Source organism: Simochromis diagramma, unplaced genomic scaffold (genome assembly GCF_900408965.1).
Source record: "Simochromis diagramma unplaced genomic scaffold, fSimDia1.1 OVJJ01000293.1, whole genome shotgun sequence".
NCBI classification, from domain to species: Eukaryota; Metazoa; Chordata; class Actinopteri; order Cichliformes; family Cichlidae; genus Simochromis; species Simochromis diagramma.
This window is the reverse complement of record NW_024386801.1, coordinates 10,010,809-10,031,945: the sequence shown is the minus strand read 5'-3', so window position 1 is coordinate 10,031,945 and position 21,137 is coordinate 10,010,809. Positions and strand designations below refer to the sequence as shown.

General features: G+C 40.6%; 1 protein-coding gene across 1 annotated transcript in view; it reads right to left on the bottom strand.

Annotated features, from left to right (window-relative positions):
• The window catches only part of fkbp16 (FKBP prolyl isomerase 16), a 34,038-nt gene extending 12,911 nt beyond the window's left edge, over nucleotides 1-21,127 (bottom strand). The window contains exons 1-3 of the mRNA XM_040025681.1: nucleotides 18,225-21,127; nucleotides 17,830-17,999; nucleotides 16,693-16,781 (exon numbers count right to left, since the gene is read on the bottom strand). Of these exons, the coding sequence (XP_039881615.1) occupies nucleotides 16,693-16,781; nucleotides 17,830-17,999; nucleotides 18,225-18,666 (701 nt within the window). The 5' untranslated portion in view covers nucleotides 18,667-21,127. The remainder of the gene's footprint in view (nucleotides 1-16,692; nucleotides 16,782-17,829; nucleotides 18,000-18,224) is intronic.
• Nucleotides 21,128-21,137: the final 10 nt, after the last annotated feature.

Genomic DNA, 21,137 nt, shown 5'->3' with positions numbered 1-21,137 from the left:
ACCGTCCAATATACCGTAATAAATGCAGTGTGCAGGTGGTATGATAATGCAAAATGCACGAGGATTTATGAGGCTGTTTATTTTTTCCGGTGGTGAAAACATGTCTGTGCGGAGCCTGTTTTGACTCTTGGATGGACAGCCAGCATCAATACAGCCACGCAAAGAAGCTTAGCTATAATCCTGGCAGTGGTGAGACGTCGCAGCTGTTTTTCCTCGCCTGCTGCCGCACTAGTTAATTTGCAGCAAAACAGCCTCATATTACAGTCAGAGATCAAGAAACCAAACTACCAGTGTAAGACTTTTCAGCTGCTGCCGCCGCATGCACTCTCCTCTCCTGTTTGTTTTTAGTTCCTCCTCCAAGAATGAACCAATGAAACTGTGCTCACAGGGATCAAAGACATCTCCTGTCTGCATATTGGTTCTTGAGCCCCTTGAAAGCCCCCTTATAAGCTACAGCACATTCTACTTAGGCCTGTTAAAATGAATCTCATCTCAGCTCTGGGCTACCTGCAGGGCATACAGTGGATTTTTAATCATAGGGATGGGTACTTGTCCAGTCGTTTCAGAGAGACTCCAGAGGATCATTTGGTTATACAACTTTATTAAGTAGAGAAAGTACAGTACGTCCTGTAATTATCTGCCTGGCATGGGTCAATGTCAGTACTAGTACCTTCTGTAAAAATGACACGAGGATGCGAGTGCAACAGAACTATGCAAACATCAGTATATCCAGTGCAGTTTACGTGCGAAGATCCCACTGGTTACACTGTAACATGTGAAAAAATAACCAGGTTGTGTCCTTGATATCTAACGCAAATTAACATTGGCTACATTTTGGATTTTTTTGCCAGCAATTCTCTTTTTTAGGATTTTCTCAGGTCCCACCCGTGCAAGTGTGAGTAAAATGTGTGTCCTACAAAAAGGTCTTCAACTTTTATGTTTAAATTTACTGCATACTGGAATATTTTCATTTTATACAGTAAAAGAGACGTTTCTTTTTTCTGCAACTCACCCAAACCATTATTTAAGTCACTTTGTTAGGTACAGTGGGGCAAAAAAGTATTTAGTCAGCCACCGATTGTGCAAGTTCCCCCACTTAAAATGATGACAGAGGTCAGTAATTTGCACCAGAGGTACACTTCATCTGTGAGAGCCAGAGATTTTCCTTGTTTGAGGTGACCAAATACTTATTTTCCACCCTAATTTACGAATAAATTCTTTACAAATCCTACCATGTGAATTCATGGATTTTTTTTTCACATTCTGTCTCTCACAGTTGAAGTGTACCTCTGGTGCAAATTACTGACCTCTGTCATCATTTTAAGTGGGGGAACTTGCACAATCGGTGGCTGACTAAATACTTTTTTGCCCCACTGTAGCTACCGTGACATCATCCACTGTTTCCTGAAGTCCCGTTTTGGAGCCTCGAGAAAAAAAATTCCCTTATTGCCATCTCAGTTGCAAAAAAACAGAGCAGGTCTGAGCTTGCTCCGGACTTGTGACTGACTAATCTGTAGCCAATCAGTGTGCGGTTTTATACCACAGCTAATCCTCCACTCTCAAGTAGAGCTTAAGATTTTCAAAATAGACTTAAAAAATAACCAAAAAGATTGAGTTAGTCAGTGAACTCAGAAGGTAAGTCTTTACAGAGTTCAAGACAGAAAGCTGTTTTTAATAGACTTCTATAAATTGAGAGTCCTTTGTGACCACCATCTGGTGCCCTAAAAAAGTCTAAAAAACTTTTGCATTGGCTTCATTTCTCCTATAGAAAAGCTACGTCCATGTTTTTACCATCTATGAGTTAAATGAGCAGATGTGAGATGTTCAGAAATGACAGGTCTACTAGGATTTTCCTGAACAACCATCTCTAGGATTTACAAAGATTGGTATGAAAAAGGATTAATATCCAGTGAGCGTCATTTCTCTGAGCAAAAAACACATTATTAATGTCAGAGTTCAGAGCAGACGTCAACGGTAACTCAAATAACCAAGGCACATACTGTAGAAGGACATCTCTGAAAGGACAAGACCATAAACTTCTTGGGTGCCACTGCAGTCAGCTAAGGAGAGACAAATTGTAACAATTCAAAGCAAAATTGGACAAAAGTGGACACCAAAACTGTTCAATAGAAGATTTGAACATTGTTTTCTGGTCTCATGAATCTCAGTTTCCACTAATAATGTTCATACTGAATGCTTCCTCTGCCAAGTAATTACTCAGGATTATGGTGAATCTTTAATGATGAGGACTATTTTTATGTACTCATTGCTTAGAGTTGTTTGAACTGACTCAGTATTCATGGTGAGCAAACAGAAGACGAGAGAGATAACCAGCAAGCATCATAAACAGCACAGAGTTGCAGTGGTTAGTGCAGGACAAGAGTGAGACAATAACAGGACTCAGGTAATCCCACTGGTGTAGCAGATCAGTGGATTTAGAGATTCATCAAAAGCCACAACTTATTGCACATCATGGAACATATACAAGGAAATGTTATCGTGTCATAGCAGGAAGTAACAACAGTATGCGTGACTTATAGTTTTCACTAAGTGTACCAGTAAGGAGAGTCAGTCTCCAAATAACAAGAATCCTGGAAGTACCTAACGTAAATGGAATGTGGTCAAGAATGTGCATAAAAATGGACCAACGGGTTTCATGTAATCCAGTTTTTAAAGCCTGAAGCTAAGAGTTTTCACCTTTGCCATTTTTACTTTTTAAAAACAGGCATCAGAAGCATGGGACAGATTTGACTGTGAAACCGAAAGACACTCTTCAATCATATGGCAGGCCCTCCCTAAAACATAACTGGCTTTATCATCAAAGAAGACGGCAATCAGTGGTGGAAAGAATCGACCACGATAACATCAGCTGAAATCTCAGTTGACAAATGGTTTTTGTGTGTGTGTGTTTTTCTAAACAAACTGTTAATGGAGCTTAAAGCAAGAAAACCCTTGCAGCAAATGTGAAGAATTAGAAATTTGATGAAATATTGACCCATTAAAGTAAATGTATTTTTGATAAAAATCCATCTGCTCTTAAAATCTAAGAGCGAATTTGCCCCGCAATAGGACACCGGCGAGCTCCAGCTCTCTGCAGTCAATGACTGAGTGAAGCTTTGCAACAAAAACAACACCTTTTCTCTGACTCACAGGTGAGCAGGAAGTTTCGGTTTCTACCTTATGCAATAATCTGAAATCTCTCAGCTTTGAGGCTCTGATGTGTGGCAGCATCTAGATGAATTATTCCCCTCCACCCCCAGCCCCTAAAAAAAGGCTCAGAGCTCTTGCTGAGTGTTGGGGAGGATAACTGCAGTCTGTTTCCCTGTGAAATTTACCACTGCAAGTCATTATCTATTAAATCACTCTCACTGTTATCTGCAGAAGAAATCTTAGCCCTGGATTGACTCTTAAGTCCATAATCAATCAATATGAACAAGCAGCTATCTCGGAGGTGTGCACGCTCCGGTCAAGAGGCAATTTCTCAAGCAGCCCAAGGCTCTAAGATTTAGTTTCAGTGGATCCACTGAGATGTTAATGTGAAGCGATGGCAGCCAGGTTCTTTCTTTGGGCAGACATTATGTCTACTGATTATATAAACCAAATATTTCCCAGTTTTGGATTTCACACTGGAACTTCAAAGCTCACAACAAATTCAGAGGAAGGAGCCAAAATATCCTGCTCTTTGAAAGATGAAAGTCCTCCTCCTCCATTACTCTTACACTTCACATAAATGTCTGCCTACTTCAGCGGAGCCCGAGCGTTTTATGCTTCCTGATTGGATGATTTAACTTCCATTCAAATCGAAAAATTCCTTTTTCTTCCCTTTTCCCCCCCAGAAAATGTGATTTGAGCATAAAATATGGGTGAGACGTTAATTACCATTCAACGAGGTCTCCTGTTTGCCTCCCTCTGTGTTTGTGAACATTAATGTTTGATCACAAGCTTCTAGTTGCTTTATGTGTGACATTCTGGGCACGGAATAAATGTCATAAAGAGATAGCTATCAGAAATTAATTTCCCTTCTAAGTCTGAACTGTCAAATGTGCATGTGCCGAAACCAGATAACGCCCGCCGAGAAAATGTCACCATTTCTGCAATATCGTTTTGCACAACAAACAGACAGGAGCTATCACGCTCCCCCCGACTGATTATTTAACAAGATGTAACTTTGAATCGGCGGTTGTTGCTCCCCCGTGCACCTGTGCACAGCTACACCTGGCCTTGGTGCCTTTTTTTCCATGTTCGACGTGTTTAAAGAGTCATTTACGAGCAAGCATGTTGACTCTCCTGAAGGTGTGCTGTGTGCACATCAGACAACAACGTCATGGCCATTATTCACTGTCACTTCGGTGTCCAGGAGAAATATGACTGCCTCAATAAGTGTGTCTCTATAATCTAACCAATTAAAGCCACAGCTTCTTTTTACCAGCAGCCAGCTGTGCCTCCCTGTGTAGCCTGTGAATGAAAAGCAGCACCCCGAACTCCTGACCTATTAGTCAGGTTGTCATGGAGGAGCAGCCCGTGTCTGCAGGCTCTTTGTCTCTCCCTCCATCTCGTTGTGTCGACTATGAGACCTGAAGCGTTAATCATGACTAAAACATCCAGATTTCTTAAGAGGAAGGGCTTGGCTTTACTCAACCTGAGCCTGTGGAAAAGGGACAGGTCCCTCTCATCACAGAGTTCTCAGAAAACAAACACAGACGAGCACATTTGCAAAGAATTCCAAGCCATTTATGCTCCTATTATATTCGCAAACACACTTGTTTTCCTCTGCGGATAATGCATTGTTTTGGCACATGAGCTCACTTGTTTTGTCCTTCACCATCTGGAATAACAATATGAAACATTATCAGAGTGCGGCTAATCCCATCAGTGCTATCAAACAACAGAGACTGTTTCATTTATAATGAGATCTCGTAATGAGGCTGAGTTAATCCCTTAAGCTCGAGGACTGCACATCTGATTTTGATTTCGCAGCGAGGACGTCAGCGGGAGTTCGTCCTCAGCAGACGTGTGATGACGGTGCGCTGACGTCTCAGTGCGATGAGTCATGCTCCACGTCCCCGCTGACGGTACCTCTTCATCACCTCAACACACACACACACACACACACACACACCAGTGCCACTTGTCACTCTCCTACAGATCTCTCCTCTGAGCTCCTCGGCTGCACTCGTCACCTCACATCCTTTCACAGCAGCAGCAGCACATTTCTCTACTGACAACCACTGCACGAGCTGATTTGCACAGGCACACTGTCTTCTCTGCCTCAGCCTTCAGAGAGCATGGTACCTTAAACATTAACCCACCTATGCAGTGTGTATGTGTGTGCAGTGTCAGAAACAGCTTGCCCCCTCCAGTATCCCATCTGCTTCCATTCTGCTGCAGTTCCAAATGAACACATACGTATAAAGTGGCCACTCTTGTGTGTTTTCCCTCATCAGCCTGCTTGAGCTCACTCCACAGGAGAGCTGTAATTTTCCAAGTTTTAAATGTGAACGTCAAGTTGTAAAATCATAATAGGAAGTGTCTTTTGTGAGCCACAAATGACGAGCGGGACAGGGTGGTCCTGGAAGTCAAAGGATCCCAGAGGCAGGTTCTGTGTTTGAGAGAACGACGAGGAAGATTGAAAGCAGTTTTGAATACAAAGCAACAAAGACCAGTGTATCCACTTAACAAAGTTTGGCATATGACATGCCATCGGACCACATCAGCAGCAACAGTTATAGCTGTTCTGGACAGCATCACTTAGTTGTCATACAAAGAGGAAAGAAGTAATAACCTTAGTAATTTAGACCGTGTCTTTTAGATGCTCGTCATCTGAAGCATGCTGACCTCTTCACAAGGCTTAATGCCCTTAATTTAAATTTCACACAGCTAACATACAGCCCAGTTGACCATGAGCTGCTTTTAAAATCAGGTTTGGTCAGCCATCTAGTCCTTATCATGCTCCACTAATCTCTGTGCCTCTCCATCTGTGTGTTTTGTAGACAGCAGGCATGGATGGTAAAAAAGGTGCTGGTGGGGCTGAAGAGCTGTCTCACGTGTGGTCCTTCATGTCCCCCTGCACAGCAAACACTGGAAAACAGGCTTTTGTTGTAATATGGTGGTTGTTCAACACAGCATACAATACCTAAGGCCACAGTGGACCAACAGTGTGGTGTTTGAGTGCAGGCATCATGTTTTGACACCAAGGAGAGTAACATTTCAGATATGAGGGTTGGTCAGCAGGTACAGATATTGACGTCCCTCTCAAGAAGAGTACCATGGTTAACCGTATTCTGTAGCGGGAATGGGATATATAGTTTATATAGAGAGTTTTACCTTAGGTGGAAATGTTTGGGTAAAAACCAGTTTTTAGCTACGGAGATGATGAGGATTAATACAGTGTAATAACAAAAACACATGAATAAAATAATCACTATTTTATCATCTCAGAGGCCACAGCCAAATGTTCATTTGCTGATCATTTTTTTGTCCTTTTATAAATTTTTGAAAGCTTAAGTTTTAGTTATAATTAATCTTTTTTTTTTCTATTTCCTGTGTTTGTTTTGGACCTGAGCAATGTGATAACAAAAAACGTACTAATATGGCCATGAAGAATTTATAAGACCCCAGCCACACAGGCCTAGAGGCTAGTCCACAAAAAATGAGGGACATGAGGTAAAAAGGAGAGTGGCTGCGAGTGGTTGCTTAAGGCTGATGACAGTCACAGAGAAAATAGAGCTATAGTTTCCCCAAAAGTTGATTCATCTGGACTTAGCATTTTCAGTGGGAGAAATGTTTCGTCACTCATCTAAGTGACTTCTTCAGTCTCAGCTGACTGCAGGTTTCCCCAATCTTATTAACAGAACATTTGCATAATGACTGAAACTAGCACGACTGAAGGAACGATGGGCTGGGAGGTCAGTTCCTTGATCATTAATATGCAAATTCTAATGACCATTGATCATCAACCACTGATCAAAGCCCACTGATCAATGGCCATGAGTACCATTCACAGAGAGTTCAGTGGTACTAGTTTCAGTCATTATGCAAATTTTATGAAATCGTCTTACAAATGACATGACTTAATGTGTTTAATTATCCCCACAGTGCATCCACTAAGACAAACTCTTACTGTGTTTTTTCAGTGAGTCAAATTCTGCTATTACATTTTCAATTAGTAATTAAAACTACACTCTGTTTTGGTGATGCACTATGAAATATAAACTATGGATGAGACTGATCTCAAAGCTACCTAGCATTGCATCCAACAAAATAAAATAAAATAAAACAAATGATGGCTTATGGAACTGGATCTGGAAATCCAGCCTCAAGAATTCACACAGTTTACTTTGATGAGAAACACTGAGTGTATATATAGGCTTTGTTTGTTTACTCCCAAATTATGTACTCTGATTACTTCTTTCGCCACTGTTTTTAGCCGTCATGACAAGGATCATTCTTGTGGCCTCCAGATAATATTTTAGGTATAAATTGCATAATTGCACAATAATAAATCTGTGAAAAACCACACCACAGCAAATGCAGTGCCAAGTTAACCGGGCCTATCAAAGTGGGATAAAAGAGGAACACAATAACCAGCAACGATAAATAAAAAGCTGAAAGTAAGCACTGTAAGATTAAAACTAGACAAGAATTATAAATCCTTATCCAGTACCAGTGTTTCTCTACCAGGCCTTACTGCTCTAAAATAAACAGTCTACCTAAAATTCAATAAAAGAACATTTCAGTTTAGGAGATTTACTCTCCCTCTAAATACCCCCTGCCTGACCACAGAAAGCAGAAGTAGATATAAATGAGGGCAGTGCTATATTACAACCCAGGCTGTCGATGTGAGAGATAAGCCTGCTAGCAGTAGGGGAAAAAGGTAAACATCCAGGGAGATTAGATGAAGGACATGCACAGTTCAAACAGTGGCCTGAGTGGCAAAATACTGCTCGCGGCGCCAAAACAACTTCATCATCTAGATTTCAGACGGAAAAGCAAAAGGTCAGTTCAGCTCAGATTTAATTTTAGCTTAAGTTTGATACGTTAAAGCCACAATCTACTGGGCAGTTGTAACAAGCAGAAGTAGGCATGCCGACTCAAAGCTGAGCCTGATCTTATCTAGAGCGTGTTACAGCTGTCAGTGCTTGCTGGTCTGCTCCTGAAGCCTGAGGACTGGGTGTGGTTTCAAGTCAGCCTGCTGTCTCTTTGCTGGGAAAGGGACACACAGACACACATGCATAGACCAAAAGCTACAGTCAAACTTGTTCAGGTCACGTGACACACGTGAAGCCAAAAGTTCATCTTGTTCACATCTGCTTCTGGAATCCCTCACTGATGACAAACAGTGAAGCGAGGCACAAAGTTGCTCATAGTACTGTGAGTTATACCAAACAGCCAATTGTTTGCCTAACTAATTTTGCACAGGGTGGAAACACCAGTGTGGAGATGAATGGTTTATGTAAACGGGTTTTCCACAGAGGAGCATCTCAAAGGTCACATTATTCATTTGACCCAGTTGGTTCTGCACAGTGAGTCACACAGAGGAACTCCACCTCAAAGATTTTCTGAATGGACAACATGGTTAGATTTAAAGAGACGGGGGAGGTGAGCTTGTGTGCACTAAAGTGACAGACACCAGTGCACTTGCGTGGCAAGTGAGTCATCCTACCTGTCTGCTGGCAACTAACTAATGTAATGGAAAGCAGAACTGCCAGTTCTTGGCCGTGTCTTGTTACAGTGGGTGATAGGAAGAGAGATTAGCTTGCATAAAGAACAAATGAGCATGCTGGTGGTCCATAGGCGCTGCACAAAGTAGTCTACATGATGGAGCTGTACACTGTCACGTGGGGGCGGTGTCAAAAGTATGTCTCTTGTTTGGCTCATCTCAAGGATTAGCTTCTGTCAGGTAGGACACACAAGTCACAGAGAAAAATAACATTTTTTTAGTGAAGTGAAACCAGAAGTTCATATGTGTCCAAAACTGGGTCTGTACTTCTCTTTTTGAGCTTTGATGGTTTGAGGTTCTTCTTCTTCGTGGTGACCTTTGATGTTGTTTCCTTTCCTGCTCAAGTCAACATTTCAACCAACCAGCATTCAAATTATGTTTAGTGTCATCATAGCTGCCCACTGTGAGCTTTTTAGAGGACTCCAGTGTGCAAGTTTGACTACTCTGAATTCCTGTAATCCCTGTCTCTAGCTAGCCAAAGACCCATTAAAACTGGCACCAGTGCATGGCCATAAATCCCACACAACACCCTTTTAATTATTCCTGCAACACAGAACACGTCAAACTGCTTTTCTGTCTGTGTTTTGGACACGAACAAGCCACTATGCCAGTCGTCTATCCTTACTCACAGTCAGACTTGATCAGGCTTGATCACTGTGAATCTATCTGTGCGCTTTCCTGCTTAAAGAAGTGTCGCCGGCACCTGTCTGCTTCCCTCCCTGTCGGATATGGGTGTGCCTCAGAGGCCTTGGGAAAAGATTTCCACACTTAGCTTAACATCTTCAAAAATGTAAACAAACAGAGTGCTATATCAACGGTCATTGTATACTGTCTGTTTGTTCCAACTAAATATTTGTTATTTTATGTCACACACGCACATGCGTACACTTGAAAACTGACAAGTTGTTTTATCTGTTTTACAAAGGCTGGATGTCCCGTATGTCCGAGTGAGTAGCCTGAGGCTTAACATGAAGTAACAGTTAGATTAAAAACAGGAAATGAAGTGCGCAGGAAATACTTTGGTAGACTTTAATAGCCATGTAACTGTGTCTCTTATGCTATTTATAGACTTTGCTCACTGTCCATTGTTTTTTAGATCGTCACTGGTGAACATTTCAAGCTTTAATTGAATGGCAAACCCACTTATATATTACATAACCGGTTATATTTAAGCCGTCCTTCATTCCCAGGTGTCACTTCAATTAGTCACCTCAAAGTTTACCTTGGGTCCCACTCTTTTGGGGTCATTAAAGGTTAATTCATCAAGTGTCTGTATATCCTTGACATTCCTTGATCTCTGGTGACATCACTGCTAGCGTCAGCTTGTCAGTACTCATTCACAGTATTGCAGTGTTGGTTAATGGGGAAATTATGGGTCAGCAGGGGTAGTGTGTGCGCAGTCTGTGCACAGGAAGACGGACAGCCCGTCTACCAGCAGAGAGTGTCTGTTGTCACATGGCAGTAGTGTCGAAAACGTGTGGTACAACCGGTCTATTGGCTACTGTAGGTCCTTAAAACAGCTGTCAAGAAGAGCAACATTATAAAAACACAAAGAGCTGAAGTGAAACTGAGTGTTAAAAACAATGTCTAGTGTCCACTGCAGCCACTATCTTGACTTTTCATGCTGTACGCTTTCTTTTTTCTTTCTTTTTTCTTTCTTTTTTAAACATTTTTCCTATTCCTGGTGAATGTCACAGGTGAGATTTTGGAAAACAGCTTGAAAATATGTTTGCGGTGGTTGAAAACTCCTCTCCGTAGGCTCTCTGTGAGCAGATAACCTCAGCAAATTTAGTAGCATAAATTAAGCATAAGACAGTTCACCACTTCACAGTATCATTGGGTCATGGTATTTTAACTGAATTAATATTGTGATGAGAAACCTGGAAAGTGAATGATTTCCCTATAAGCACAAACTGTACTGTGTGTTTACAGCTAAGTAGAACAGTAGGGAAAGTTGTTAATATCAGCATGTGAGCGTGTTAGGTTAATAAAGCCTTATAACAGATGTTTAGCCTCACAGCACTGCTTAGATAGGAATAGACTAAGAAATAAAGTGCTGTAAACAGCTGTTCCCCTCCACAATTACATCTTTTAGATCATTAAACAAATTTTAATACAATGATAACTCAAACAAAAACTATCACCACCATGTTTGACAGCTTGTGTAATGATCTTTTAATTAAATGCTGTTAGTTTTACCCCAGATGTTACGGGAGTAAAATATTCCCAAAAATTTGACTTATGTTTCGTCAGTCTGCAGAATATTTTCCCAAAAGTCTTGAAGATCACGAAGATGTTTCTCTGGCAAATATGAGATGAGGCTCTGTGTTCTTTTTGGTTGGCTGTGGTTTTCTCCTTGGAGCTCTCCCAGTTATTGTTAAATCATGAAATCTGACCATAACTGAGTAATTTTGATATGCTGGGCTTTTTTCCCCCTTTATAAATAAAATAACCATTTAAAAACTGCATTTTGTATTTACTCTAGGTATCTCTGACTAATATTAAAATTGTTTGATTATCTGAAATGTGTAATTATGAAAAAAAAAGGAAATCAGAAAGAGGTGAAATACTTTTTCACATCACTATGTGTTTGTTCGTATTTTATTATATTTCCCATCTCTTCCAAGCCAGCACTCCAACAACACTGTCACACAGACAATCTCAAGGAAACCGATGAAAATCAAGCAGAGATTCTTCTTCTGTGTCGAAACTTGCACACCAATTACCCACAAAGCAATTTGATTTATTTGTTTGGAAGCGTGTAGTCTTCAGACCTAAGCAACACTGCTTCAAGCAACATCTCCTGAGACAGTCTTTACACTTAAAAGAGTCCAAATGACTTTGGAACATTTCTTCACACATGCTCCAGTACTCACAAAGACTTGCAAACAGAATTTGTTGTTCAAAAGTAACAAAGTTTCCCTTTACTGTCAGACAGGAGTGCCTTTCTCAGTCTTTAGAATATTGGAGGAAACCAGTCCAGGATTTTATCAATTCTTCAGTCGGATCCAGTGTGATATTAGAAGGAAAAACGTTTTGGCACTCACACTGAGATCCATATATTACAAAATTACAATGATTATTAAGGTGAGTCTTACAATACTTTCCCATGAACGGAAGCTTTATAAAGTGTCTTTCACCTTTCCAACAATAAAGTCAGAAGAGTAAAGGTGGTGTAAGCAAAGCTCCAGAAGCTACCAAGCCCACATCCCCTGGGGCCAAAGAGAAGGAGATTCCTCCCCTCCACTTGTTTGTTTTTCTCTCCTCAGAAACTGACAATAGCCGTCTCCTGTTCTTCTGCCCTTCCTTTAGTGGCTATTCATAGGTGTATTGCAATTGCATTTTGCACTTCACATTCTCTCTTATGAACTTGATGAAGAGGAGCAGAGAAAGAAGGAACTAATTATGTTATTTTGTATTTTTTTTTGATCCAGATAACTGTGTTTAAAATAGTAAAATAGGATTTTGGCCCCTTAGCTGAGAACACTACAATCTTCTAGCTATGTGTGTACTTTGATGCTTTACTGTCCTGTCAGGAGATGGTATAACTCACATACTGATAATAAAACCCCAATGGTAACTGAGTCGATCTGACCACACTTATAATAATTCATTCTGGAAATCAAATAAAGGTTTTAATTTTGGATTATTTTCAAACTAAACTCTAAGTGCCACTTTGCCAAGTTTATATGAATGTATCTTAACATTCGTTAGCCTGAAAGCAGAAAAGGGATGTTTGATGAGTGCTCTAAATACTGACAAATATCTAATCAGCTGACCACATGCAAACAACTGAGTTTAGTATCTACACTGTTGGTTACCATGATCTGCTGAAATTCAAACTCAATATCAGAAAAGGGGAAGAAAAGTGAAGTGGCATGGTTGTTGGTGTGAGACGGGCCAGTTGGAGCATTTCAGAAACATGTAATATAGTGGGTTTTTCCACACAACCACCTCTAGGGTTAATAGAAAATGGTCCAAAAAAGAGAAAATATCCAGTAAATGCCAATTCTGTCTGAGAGAAAATACCTCATTGGTGTCAGAGCTCAGATGAGAATGGTCTGACTCTGCCAATCTGATAGGGAAGCACTTCAGAGGGTCATTAATATGGCCCGAAAAGTCATTGGACATCCTCTTCCCTCCCTGAAGGACCTCTACAGCACTCGCTGTCTCAAGAGCGCACACAGCATCCTACAGGACAGCACACACCCAGGACACCGGGTATTTGAGCTGCTGCAGTCTGGCGGGAGGTTCAGGCTGCTGTGGTCGCGGACGAACAGATTCAAGGACAGCTTTTACAACAGGGCAATAGTCCTAATCAATGCAAACAGCTGACCTGATTGCCTACCTCCCTGGACTTTTTCGGGGGGTAACAACAATAAAAATAATAATATTTATATTCATAACAAGGTTCAATAATAACAATGTGCAATACACATACACTTATTTTTCTTTTTATTACTTTTATTACATAAGTTGCTGTGTTGTGTTGTGATGTGTTGTGTTGTACGTGCCGACGTGGGACAGTTTTCCAATTTCATTGTACTATTGTACTATTGTACTATTGTACTATGTGTGGCTGTGCAATGACAATAAAGACTCTTATCTTATCTTATCTTATCTTATCTTATCTTATCTTATCTTATCTTATCTTATCAATAGTAACCCAATTTGTTACAATCAAGGTATGCAGAAGAGCATCTCTGAATGCACAACACATCAAACCTTGAAGCAGATGGGCTACAGCAGCAGACCAACACTCTGGTCAGCTAAGAACAAGAATCCGAGGCTCCAGTTTGCACAGACGCACTAGAACTGGATAGTAAAGAATCACAGTAACATTGTCTGGTCTGATGAGTCTCAGCTTCTGCTGGGACTTTCGGATGGTAGGGTCAAATTTAGCATAAACAACCTGAAAGCATTAATCCTGCCTTGTATCAACAGTTCAGGCTGCTGGTGGTGTAATGGAGTGTGGTATATTTTCTTGGCACTATTTGTAGTACCAACTGAGTATTGTTTAAAAACACAGAGTACCTGACTATTGTTCCTGACCATGTCATCCCTTCATGATGACAGCTTACCCATCTTCCGATGGCTGCTTCTAGCAGTATAACAGACCATGTAACAAAGCTCAGATCATCTCAAACTGGTTTCTTGAACATTACAATTCACTGTGTTTAAATGGCCTCCAGAGTCACCAGATCTCAATCTAACAGAGCACCTTTGGGATGTGGTTCAACTGTAGATTCCCATCACGGCAGCCAACAAACTGTGCGATGCTCTCATGTCAATCTCTGTAGGATGTTTCCAGCACATTGATGAATATATGCCATTAAGACTTAAGATAGTTCTGAATGCAACAAGAGCTCCAACTCAATATTACAATGGTGTACCTAATAAGGTGGCTGGTGAGTGTATATATCATGTAGACATATCATATCCAAGCTTGGCTTTTGCACCACGTCCATGCTCTTAATATTTCTATTTAAAGTTTGTTTTAACATGTTTTATTTTGTAAACCAAGAAATTTAAAGTTGTTTTTTTATTTTATTTTAATAAGTACTTGTAATAATAATAAGCTGAACAGCAGTGCCAAATAAACAATACATGGATTGATGATAAATAGCACACAATACCCTCATAACACATTGTTGCAAAACTAGAATAATTAGCTGGCTGGCACTGTCCATCTGGACTTGGATAAAACTATTAATTTAACTCTGACACTTCCCAGTGGTCTAATTAACTCCACTTTAACATGTATGCCGCTGAGTTAGTTCTCAGTAATGCCAGGAGTAAACGTACGCCAACACCTTTGGTGCCAACACGAGTGTTAAACCTTCTGTTTATGTTTGTTGACAGCTGGCCAAAATAACCGTAGGGTGCACTCTCTTCACAGTGAGACAGAGCTAAAAATACATGTGCTGTGCATAATGTAAACTTTTCAAATTACAGTTCCTCCTTTTGCGAGTTTAGCCGTACAGCGAAAGCAGCTACTGGTGATAGATAAAGTTGTTGACTTTGGGGTTGCGCAGGACAGATGAGGTAGGCTCGCTCCGGCTCCTGAAGGTTTTATGAATGCTAAAGTGCCCGTCCAGAGATCAACAGATGTTAGCTTCCACTCCTCTCTGATAATGACCTGCTGATTGAGGGGATGCAGTCTGTGTCTCTGACTAAGTAGCATCTCTCAGCGGGAACAGAACTGACGCACACTTCTGTTCCACAAAAAGGCGAACATGATGAAGTCTTTTGTCACTTGTAGTCTTTAAAGGGCTCTGAGCTTTTCTTTCTCACAGGACAAACGTCAGCGTTCCTTAATCTTTTATTCTGTAACCAAGTGGCTAAACACTGCCGACATTTGCCAGCGTTTCATCATCCTCGTGTTCACCTCTTTTCAATATTCACATTTGCATTTCATGATCACATTAGACACTGCAGCCAGCCCATCACCCACACTCCGAACTAAAGACCACTCCACCGCCCTGTGCTGAATCACACTGGCACCCTTCTTGCAGACAACGGTGAAGTGGCATTGTGCGCAACAGGTGACTAACACAGTTCAATCCACTCAGCAATGTGCCTTCAAACAGAAAGAGGCTGCTGAGATTTAGCCTCATTGTCTTATATTTTACAGCCATCACGTCTACAGTGAAACACGACATCTGTTGCTGCTTAAATTTACGCAGGCAGGTACAAGCTTATCCCTTGAAACATGCCACACTACTAAAATTCTCAAACGTCACACTAAATATTTAGTTTAGTGACAGACGAATATAATCTAAACCAGCACGAAGCTCTGATTGTCTACCTTTAGGCACAAATAAGTTTGACTCCACAGCACACAGCCCTAATCAGCTCCATCAAAACAGTCATTAACTAACCTCCTGCTGTCTCTTACTGCACGCACAACGCTGGGCCAGATTCCAGACAACACCTCAGACACTCCTCGTCCTTACCTCTCACACATCATGTCGTGCACATATCTCCGTAACACAAACAGAACCTTATGTACAGCACTCATTATAACCTACACGCACACTGGGGGAAAAACACTGTGTTCAGTAAATCTGAACAAAGTTCACTGAACCTTTTTCAGTCTTTCACTGACACATAGTATTTTGGGGCGTATAGATGTTTTTCTTATGAATTACTCTGAATTACAGCTTCTCAGTTAATGGTACAGTATGATTTACACCTAGAAAAAAATGCAGACAAATGTGATATTTGTTACTAATCTCCAGTCAGAGAGCCACTGTCTAATAATCTTTAATTTGCTCTAATGCATGTGGGGCTATTCAAATATTAGTACAGAGCTCACATTATGGCTTTTAGAATTTAATTAATGGACACAATTTTACTTTTTATGAAATTGCTTAATATGGAATAAAATGCTGTGCGGAAAAAATGTTACAGCAACATCATGCAGGGGGAAACAAATCGCATTAAAAACATCTGCTAATATGTTTTCGTTAAGTCTTTTCACTGGTGTTATACACAATCTCATCTAATCACTGTGGTGCATTACTGTCTCATTCTCACGTGTTCAGGTTATCTAGAACAAACATTTAAACTATAAACAATCGGGTTTTCTGCAGTGACACACCAATCTCCTCTGTGTTTATCCTGACTCTTTAATGGTGTAAAGGTTATAAACCCAAACCAGTGGCCATAACGTGAGCGCTGCGCTCCCATAGGTCGGGATGTTGCGAACGCACCGGTGATAGGCAGCCTTTGCAGGCTGTTAGGAGGAAGCCATCTGCTCCTGTTTATGGTCCATTAACCCTGCTACCCCTGGATAACCAGGCCGCCCCCACAGCAACAGGTTCAAGAGGTCTGGGCGGCTAACTGGGATGATATCTAATTGTCATTCATGTTGAAAAAAAAAAGTAACAGCCCACTTCTTGTTTCCGTTTCATTGCATTTCATTAGTTCATAACATTATCATCAAACAACAATAACTGGAAAGTCCTTACCTTCCCAGAAGTCCATAGGCATACTGCGAATCTGTTAGCAGTAATGTGATCTCTCCTTTCTGCATGGACATGACACACTCCTCCAAGGCCTGCAGGTCTCAAAGTACAAGTCATTTAGAGGATTGAGTACGTATTATTTGAATTACACAAAAGACAGTGTCTGCTTCTTCTAACTGACTGCAACGTTAGATGATGAACTCCAAGTATCTGAACCTGGTTTTCCGATATGCTAGCTTGATGACTGTCAATGTCAGTCTGTCTGGTTGGTCTGCTACATTGGTCTCGTTTGGACTTGGTTGTTTTGATATTAGAGGACAAGCAATAATTTTACTCGTGTGCCGCTGAGGTTTCCTCTTGTGCCACCACAAGAGGTTGATGGTTAAGTCTAATATTTATTGGATGGCTTACCTTTACATTTGGTTTAGATATTCATATATAGCTCAGAATATCTTCTGAATAAATAAGACAGAAAAACGTTGGTGAGCAATTCTGTTTTTTTTTTATGATTATATAACTAATAGCTATCTCATGAAGTTTCTTCCTGTTAAAATTGAGTTTTTCCTTCCCACAGTCACCAAGTGTTGGCTCATGGGAGATCGTGTGATTGTTGGGGTTTCTTTCTAATATTTTAGGGTCTTTACTTTACAATATAAAGTGTCTTGATTGACTATTGTTGAGAACTGGTGCTATATGAGAAAAAACTGATTTGAATTTAATTGAACCTCATCAAGAGGATTCTGCCTCATTTTAGCAGTGCAGCAACAAATTATTTCATATGTAATTATCTTATGAGCATTAATTAAGTAGTAATTAACCAGTTCCAGATTTTTGGTTTCAGCCTGGCTCTTGCTTCTGACCTCGACTACACTTTTTGTTTTTCTTTTGTTTTTCTTTTGTTTTAATCACAAACAGGCCCATGTTCTGAGTCACTCAGAAGATGGGCCTGTTAGCATGGGCATGTTAGCATGCTGATGTTAGCTCACGGACTCAGCAGCTTGGCTAGAGAGATTTCCTGACCTGCTTTTTGTGTCTCTATCCGTCACTGTGTGATGTAATACAGAGACAAACAAGTGTGATGTAATACACACTCTCAATAATGCAGAAACACACGTTGTGGCAGAGGCTTAAAGCTTTCACCTGGTTCACATCTCCCTCGCCAATAACAAAGACAAGCTTGGAGTCCTTTTCCACCACAGTGCGGTCCTCCAGGACACACTGCATCTTCACAGTAACCTCCTGGTCCCAGGCAGGGTGCGGGCCCTGTGGGGTCCCAGGCTCCAGCACTTTCTTCCTCAACAGCCGGTCCTCTGCGTGAGGAAAGAAGAAAAGATTGTGCAGAAGGAAATGGGGTTAATCTGCTGTGGGTAAACACGTGCTCAGAAACAGCCACAAACAGGCCGGGCCTTAGCTCGGTCACGTTTTGGTCACTTGTTTTAGTTTGTCGTCAAAACTATATGAGACAGATAAAGGTTATAAAATCTAATTTATTAATTTTTTTAAAGGATTTCCTACCAACACATAATGTATCTTACCTGTAATCTCTGTCCAATCTTCTGCCATGAACAGGTCTTCAAAGCTTGTGGAAGTCCACTCCTGTGTGGCATATTCAGGAAAGAGACTCTCCGTGGAGCTGTCCCTTTCCAACACATCATCTTCTGTTGATGGGTCTTGAAATCTTACCATCTTCCAACTGTTTGATTTTTTGAATTTCTTCACTGCCTTGCATCCTGTCTCCCCACTCTCTTGCTCAGGATCAGAGGGGCTTTTTATCTCAGTGTCTTTATTCTCTGCTGCACTTCTCTCTGTTTCAGCCTGCTCACTCCCAAACAGCTCCTCGCCTTCCTCTGCAGGCGCACGGGGCAGCTCATTGAGACTGTTTCCATCAACAAGTCCGAAAATTGGCTCCTTCACCTCAGAATCTGTAGCCGTTACTCCAGGGTCATTATGCGCTTCACAACATGGCTCTGTCTCCATTTCACTACAGAGAGCATGGGCCTCCAAAAGAGATGATCCTCGTTGTTCACCCAGTGGTTCCTTAGATGTAGGTTAGGAGTTCTGTTCACCAACTATGGTGCAACAAAATATCTCCTTCAAATAATATTTACAAAAATCCATGTTGCGCTTCAGTAAATCCAGGTCAGATCCTTAAATCCTAGCTTCATCAGTGGTTTTTTCAAAGCGTTGGTCCCATGCCTACTTTCGGCACTTCTGGCGCACTTTGACCTGTCCTTTTTTCCGCTCGTATCAGTCTTAGTCTACGTAGTTCAGTGATGACACTTTAGTACACACACACAAAAATGATCAATGTAAAGAAACTGCAACGCATCGACGCACTCTCAGCCAGCAGGGCTTGTGCAGTGGTAATCTACAGGATTAGAAGAGAAAAACCTAATCTGCCAGAACGTCTGTAAGCTTCTTAATGACTTCACCGTTGTGCTCCATAACGCAGTTTCCATGAATGCAGTATCTACCAATGAGCTCTCAGCAGACACAAGCTCCCACTTAATTTACCCCAAGTTGCACTGGAGATTTGTATATTCGCTGAAGTGTCACAGGATTCACAGACGACCCGTGATAACACCCAGGCTGCAAAGATGACCGTGGATTACAGTTTATGCACAATCCATTTGGCTTTAGTCACAGTTATTCGTTAGAAATGGAAATAAATGCAGTGTTTTATCCATCACACTTTCCATGCGATGTTTGCTTTTGTCATGGTTGTAAAGAAAATATATGCAAATGTTTCATCTTTAAAACACACAAGCCAGATTTTTTTAAGCTGCTATTTAACTTCACACCCCAGGCCAACAGCAGATTTACATTAAAGCAACACAACATATATATACTACATGAGTAAAAGCACTGGGCTGTCTACATATTACAGCTACAAGAGCTGCTTGGCCATTGACTCATGCCACAAAGCTTCTGGTGCAGTTTCCTGTTGATGTTAATGCCAGAGGAAGTTATTGAATCACTAGCGCATTGGCAACTTTTACAACATCAGTGACCATACTCTACGAGTTTACGTGGTCTGTGCCTTTGTGCCTTTTAGTTGCTGTGGTTCTTAAATGCTTCCACTTTGTAATAACACCACTTACAGTTGACCATGGAATATCCAAGAGAAAAGACATTTCAGAAACTGACGTATACTGGTTGCATTGTGTTATAGTATCATGCCCATTGCATGGCTAAGGTGCTTGATTTGACACAACTGTGGCAACAAGACTGAAAAACTCTGACTTTGAAGATTATGAGGTGTGGCCCAAAAGCATTTGTCCAAACATGTATGGGAGCAAAATATTTGGAAAAGTGAGATTTCTTTTTTGTTTTACACTTCCAATTAGATTTATCTCATAATAAAAAGTGCGATAAACTATTCTGCTCTTTTTTTAAAAAACTAGGAAGTGAAACTTTTTGGATTTAAAATCCCTTTCATGACAATGCCCATGAGTGCGGGAGCTCAATCACTGGGAAAAACGCCCTGCCCTGAATCCAGGAACCTCTGGCTGTGGGGCAACAGCACTATCGTTCACAGGTAATAATACAACGCTATCAGGGTTTCTGCTAATGTAACAGAAACCCCCCCCCCCCAGAAAATAATAACCCACTGACGTTGTTTCAATAACAGATCACTGTAAAATTATTTCCCACTTATCATTTTACCATATCAACACAGCAATACCAAAATCTGAAGCATTGCAAAATACACCCTATTAAGTGGTTTATGATCACACTTTTATTTCACAAATAGTTTGTAAACCCTCAAGTAGAGAACTGGCTAATATGTATAGGTAAATAAGAGCTGGCTGTGCTCTTTAATCAGCAGCTAAAGTAAGTTATCTGTTAAGAAATGAATGAAAGTGCTTATTTGATTTCTGCCATATGGAGATAAGATAGGCTACACATGTTTTTATGTAAGGAGTTTGGTTCGGAATTTCTTTAATACTTGCTTTAGTTTTTAGCCAGATTTAAAGGAAATAATAATAATAATAATAATAATTTAAAAAATTGTTTGGTTCCAGATCCTCACACGTCAATAAATATTGTATTATTTTCTTAAATTTTAAATGAAGATTATCTGAATACAATTATTCAAATTTTAAAGTTTCCGTGTAGCCACTGTTAGACAAGAAATATATATATATATATATATATATATATATATATATATGTAGAAGGACTGGCAGGTTAACTATTTATTATACTTGTCTGCTGTCTGCAGTTAAAACTCGAAAATATGCTATAGAAATTAAACATAAATTACAGCTAACATCCCATCAGGTGTAACTTTTTATAGTCTACCTTATTCTAACGTTGCAAACAGTCACGACATGCATTTACCAAAACCCCGGTGGATGAGATTAACTTCGACCAAACCCCAAACCGCGAACGGATCAAAGAGCAGATAAAAAGAGACCGGGGTGTCCGACGACTGGAACTTCTCG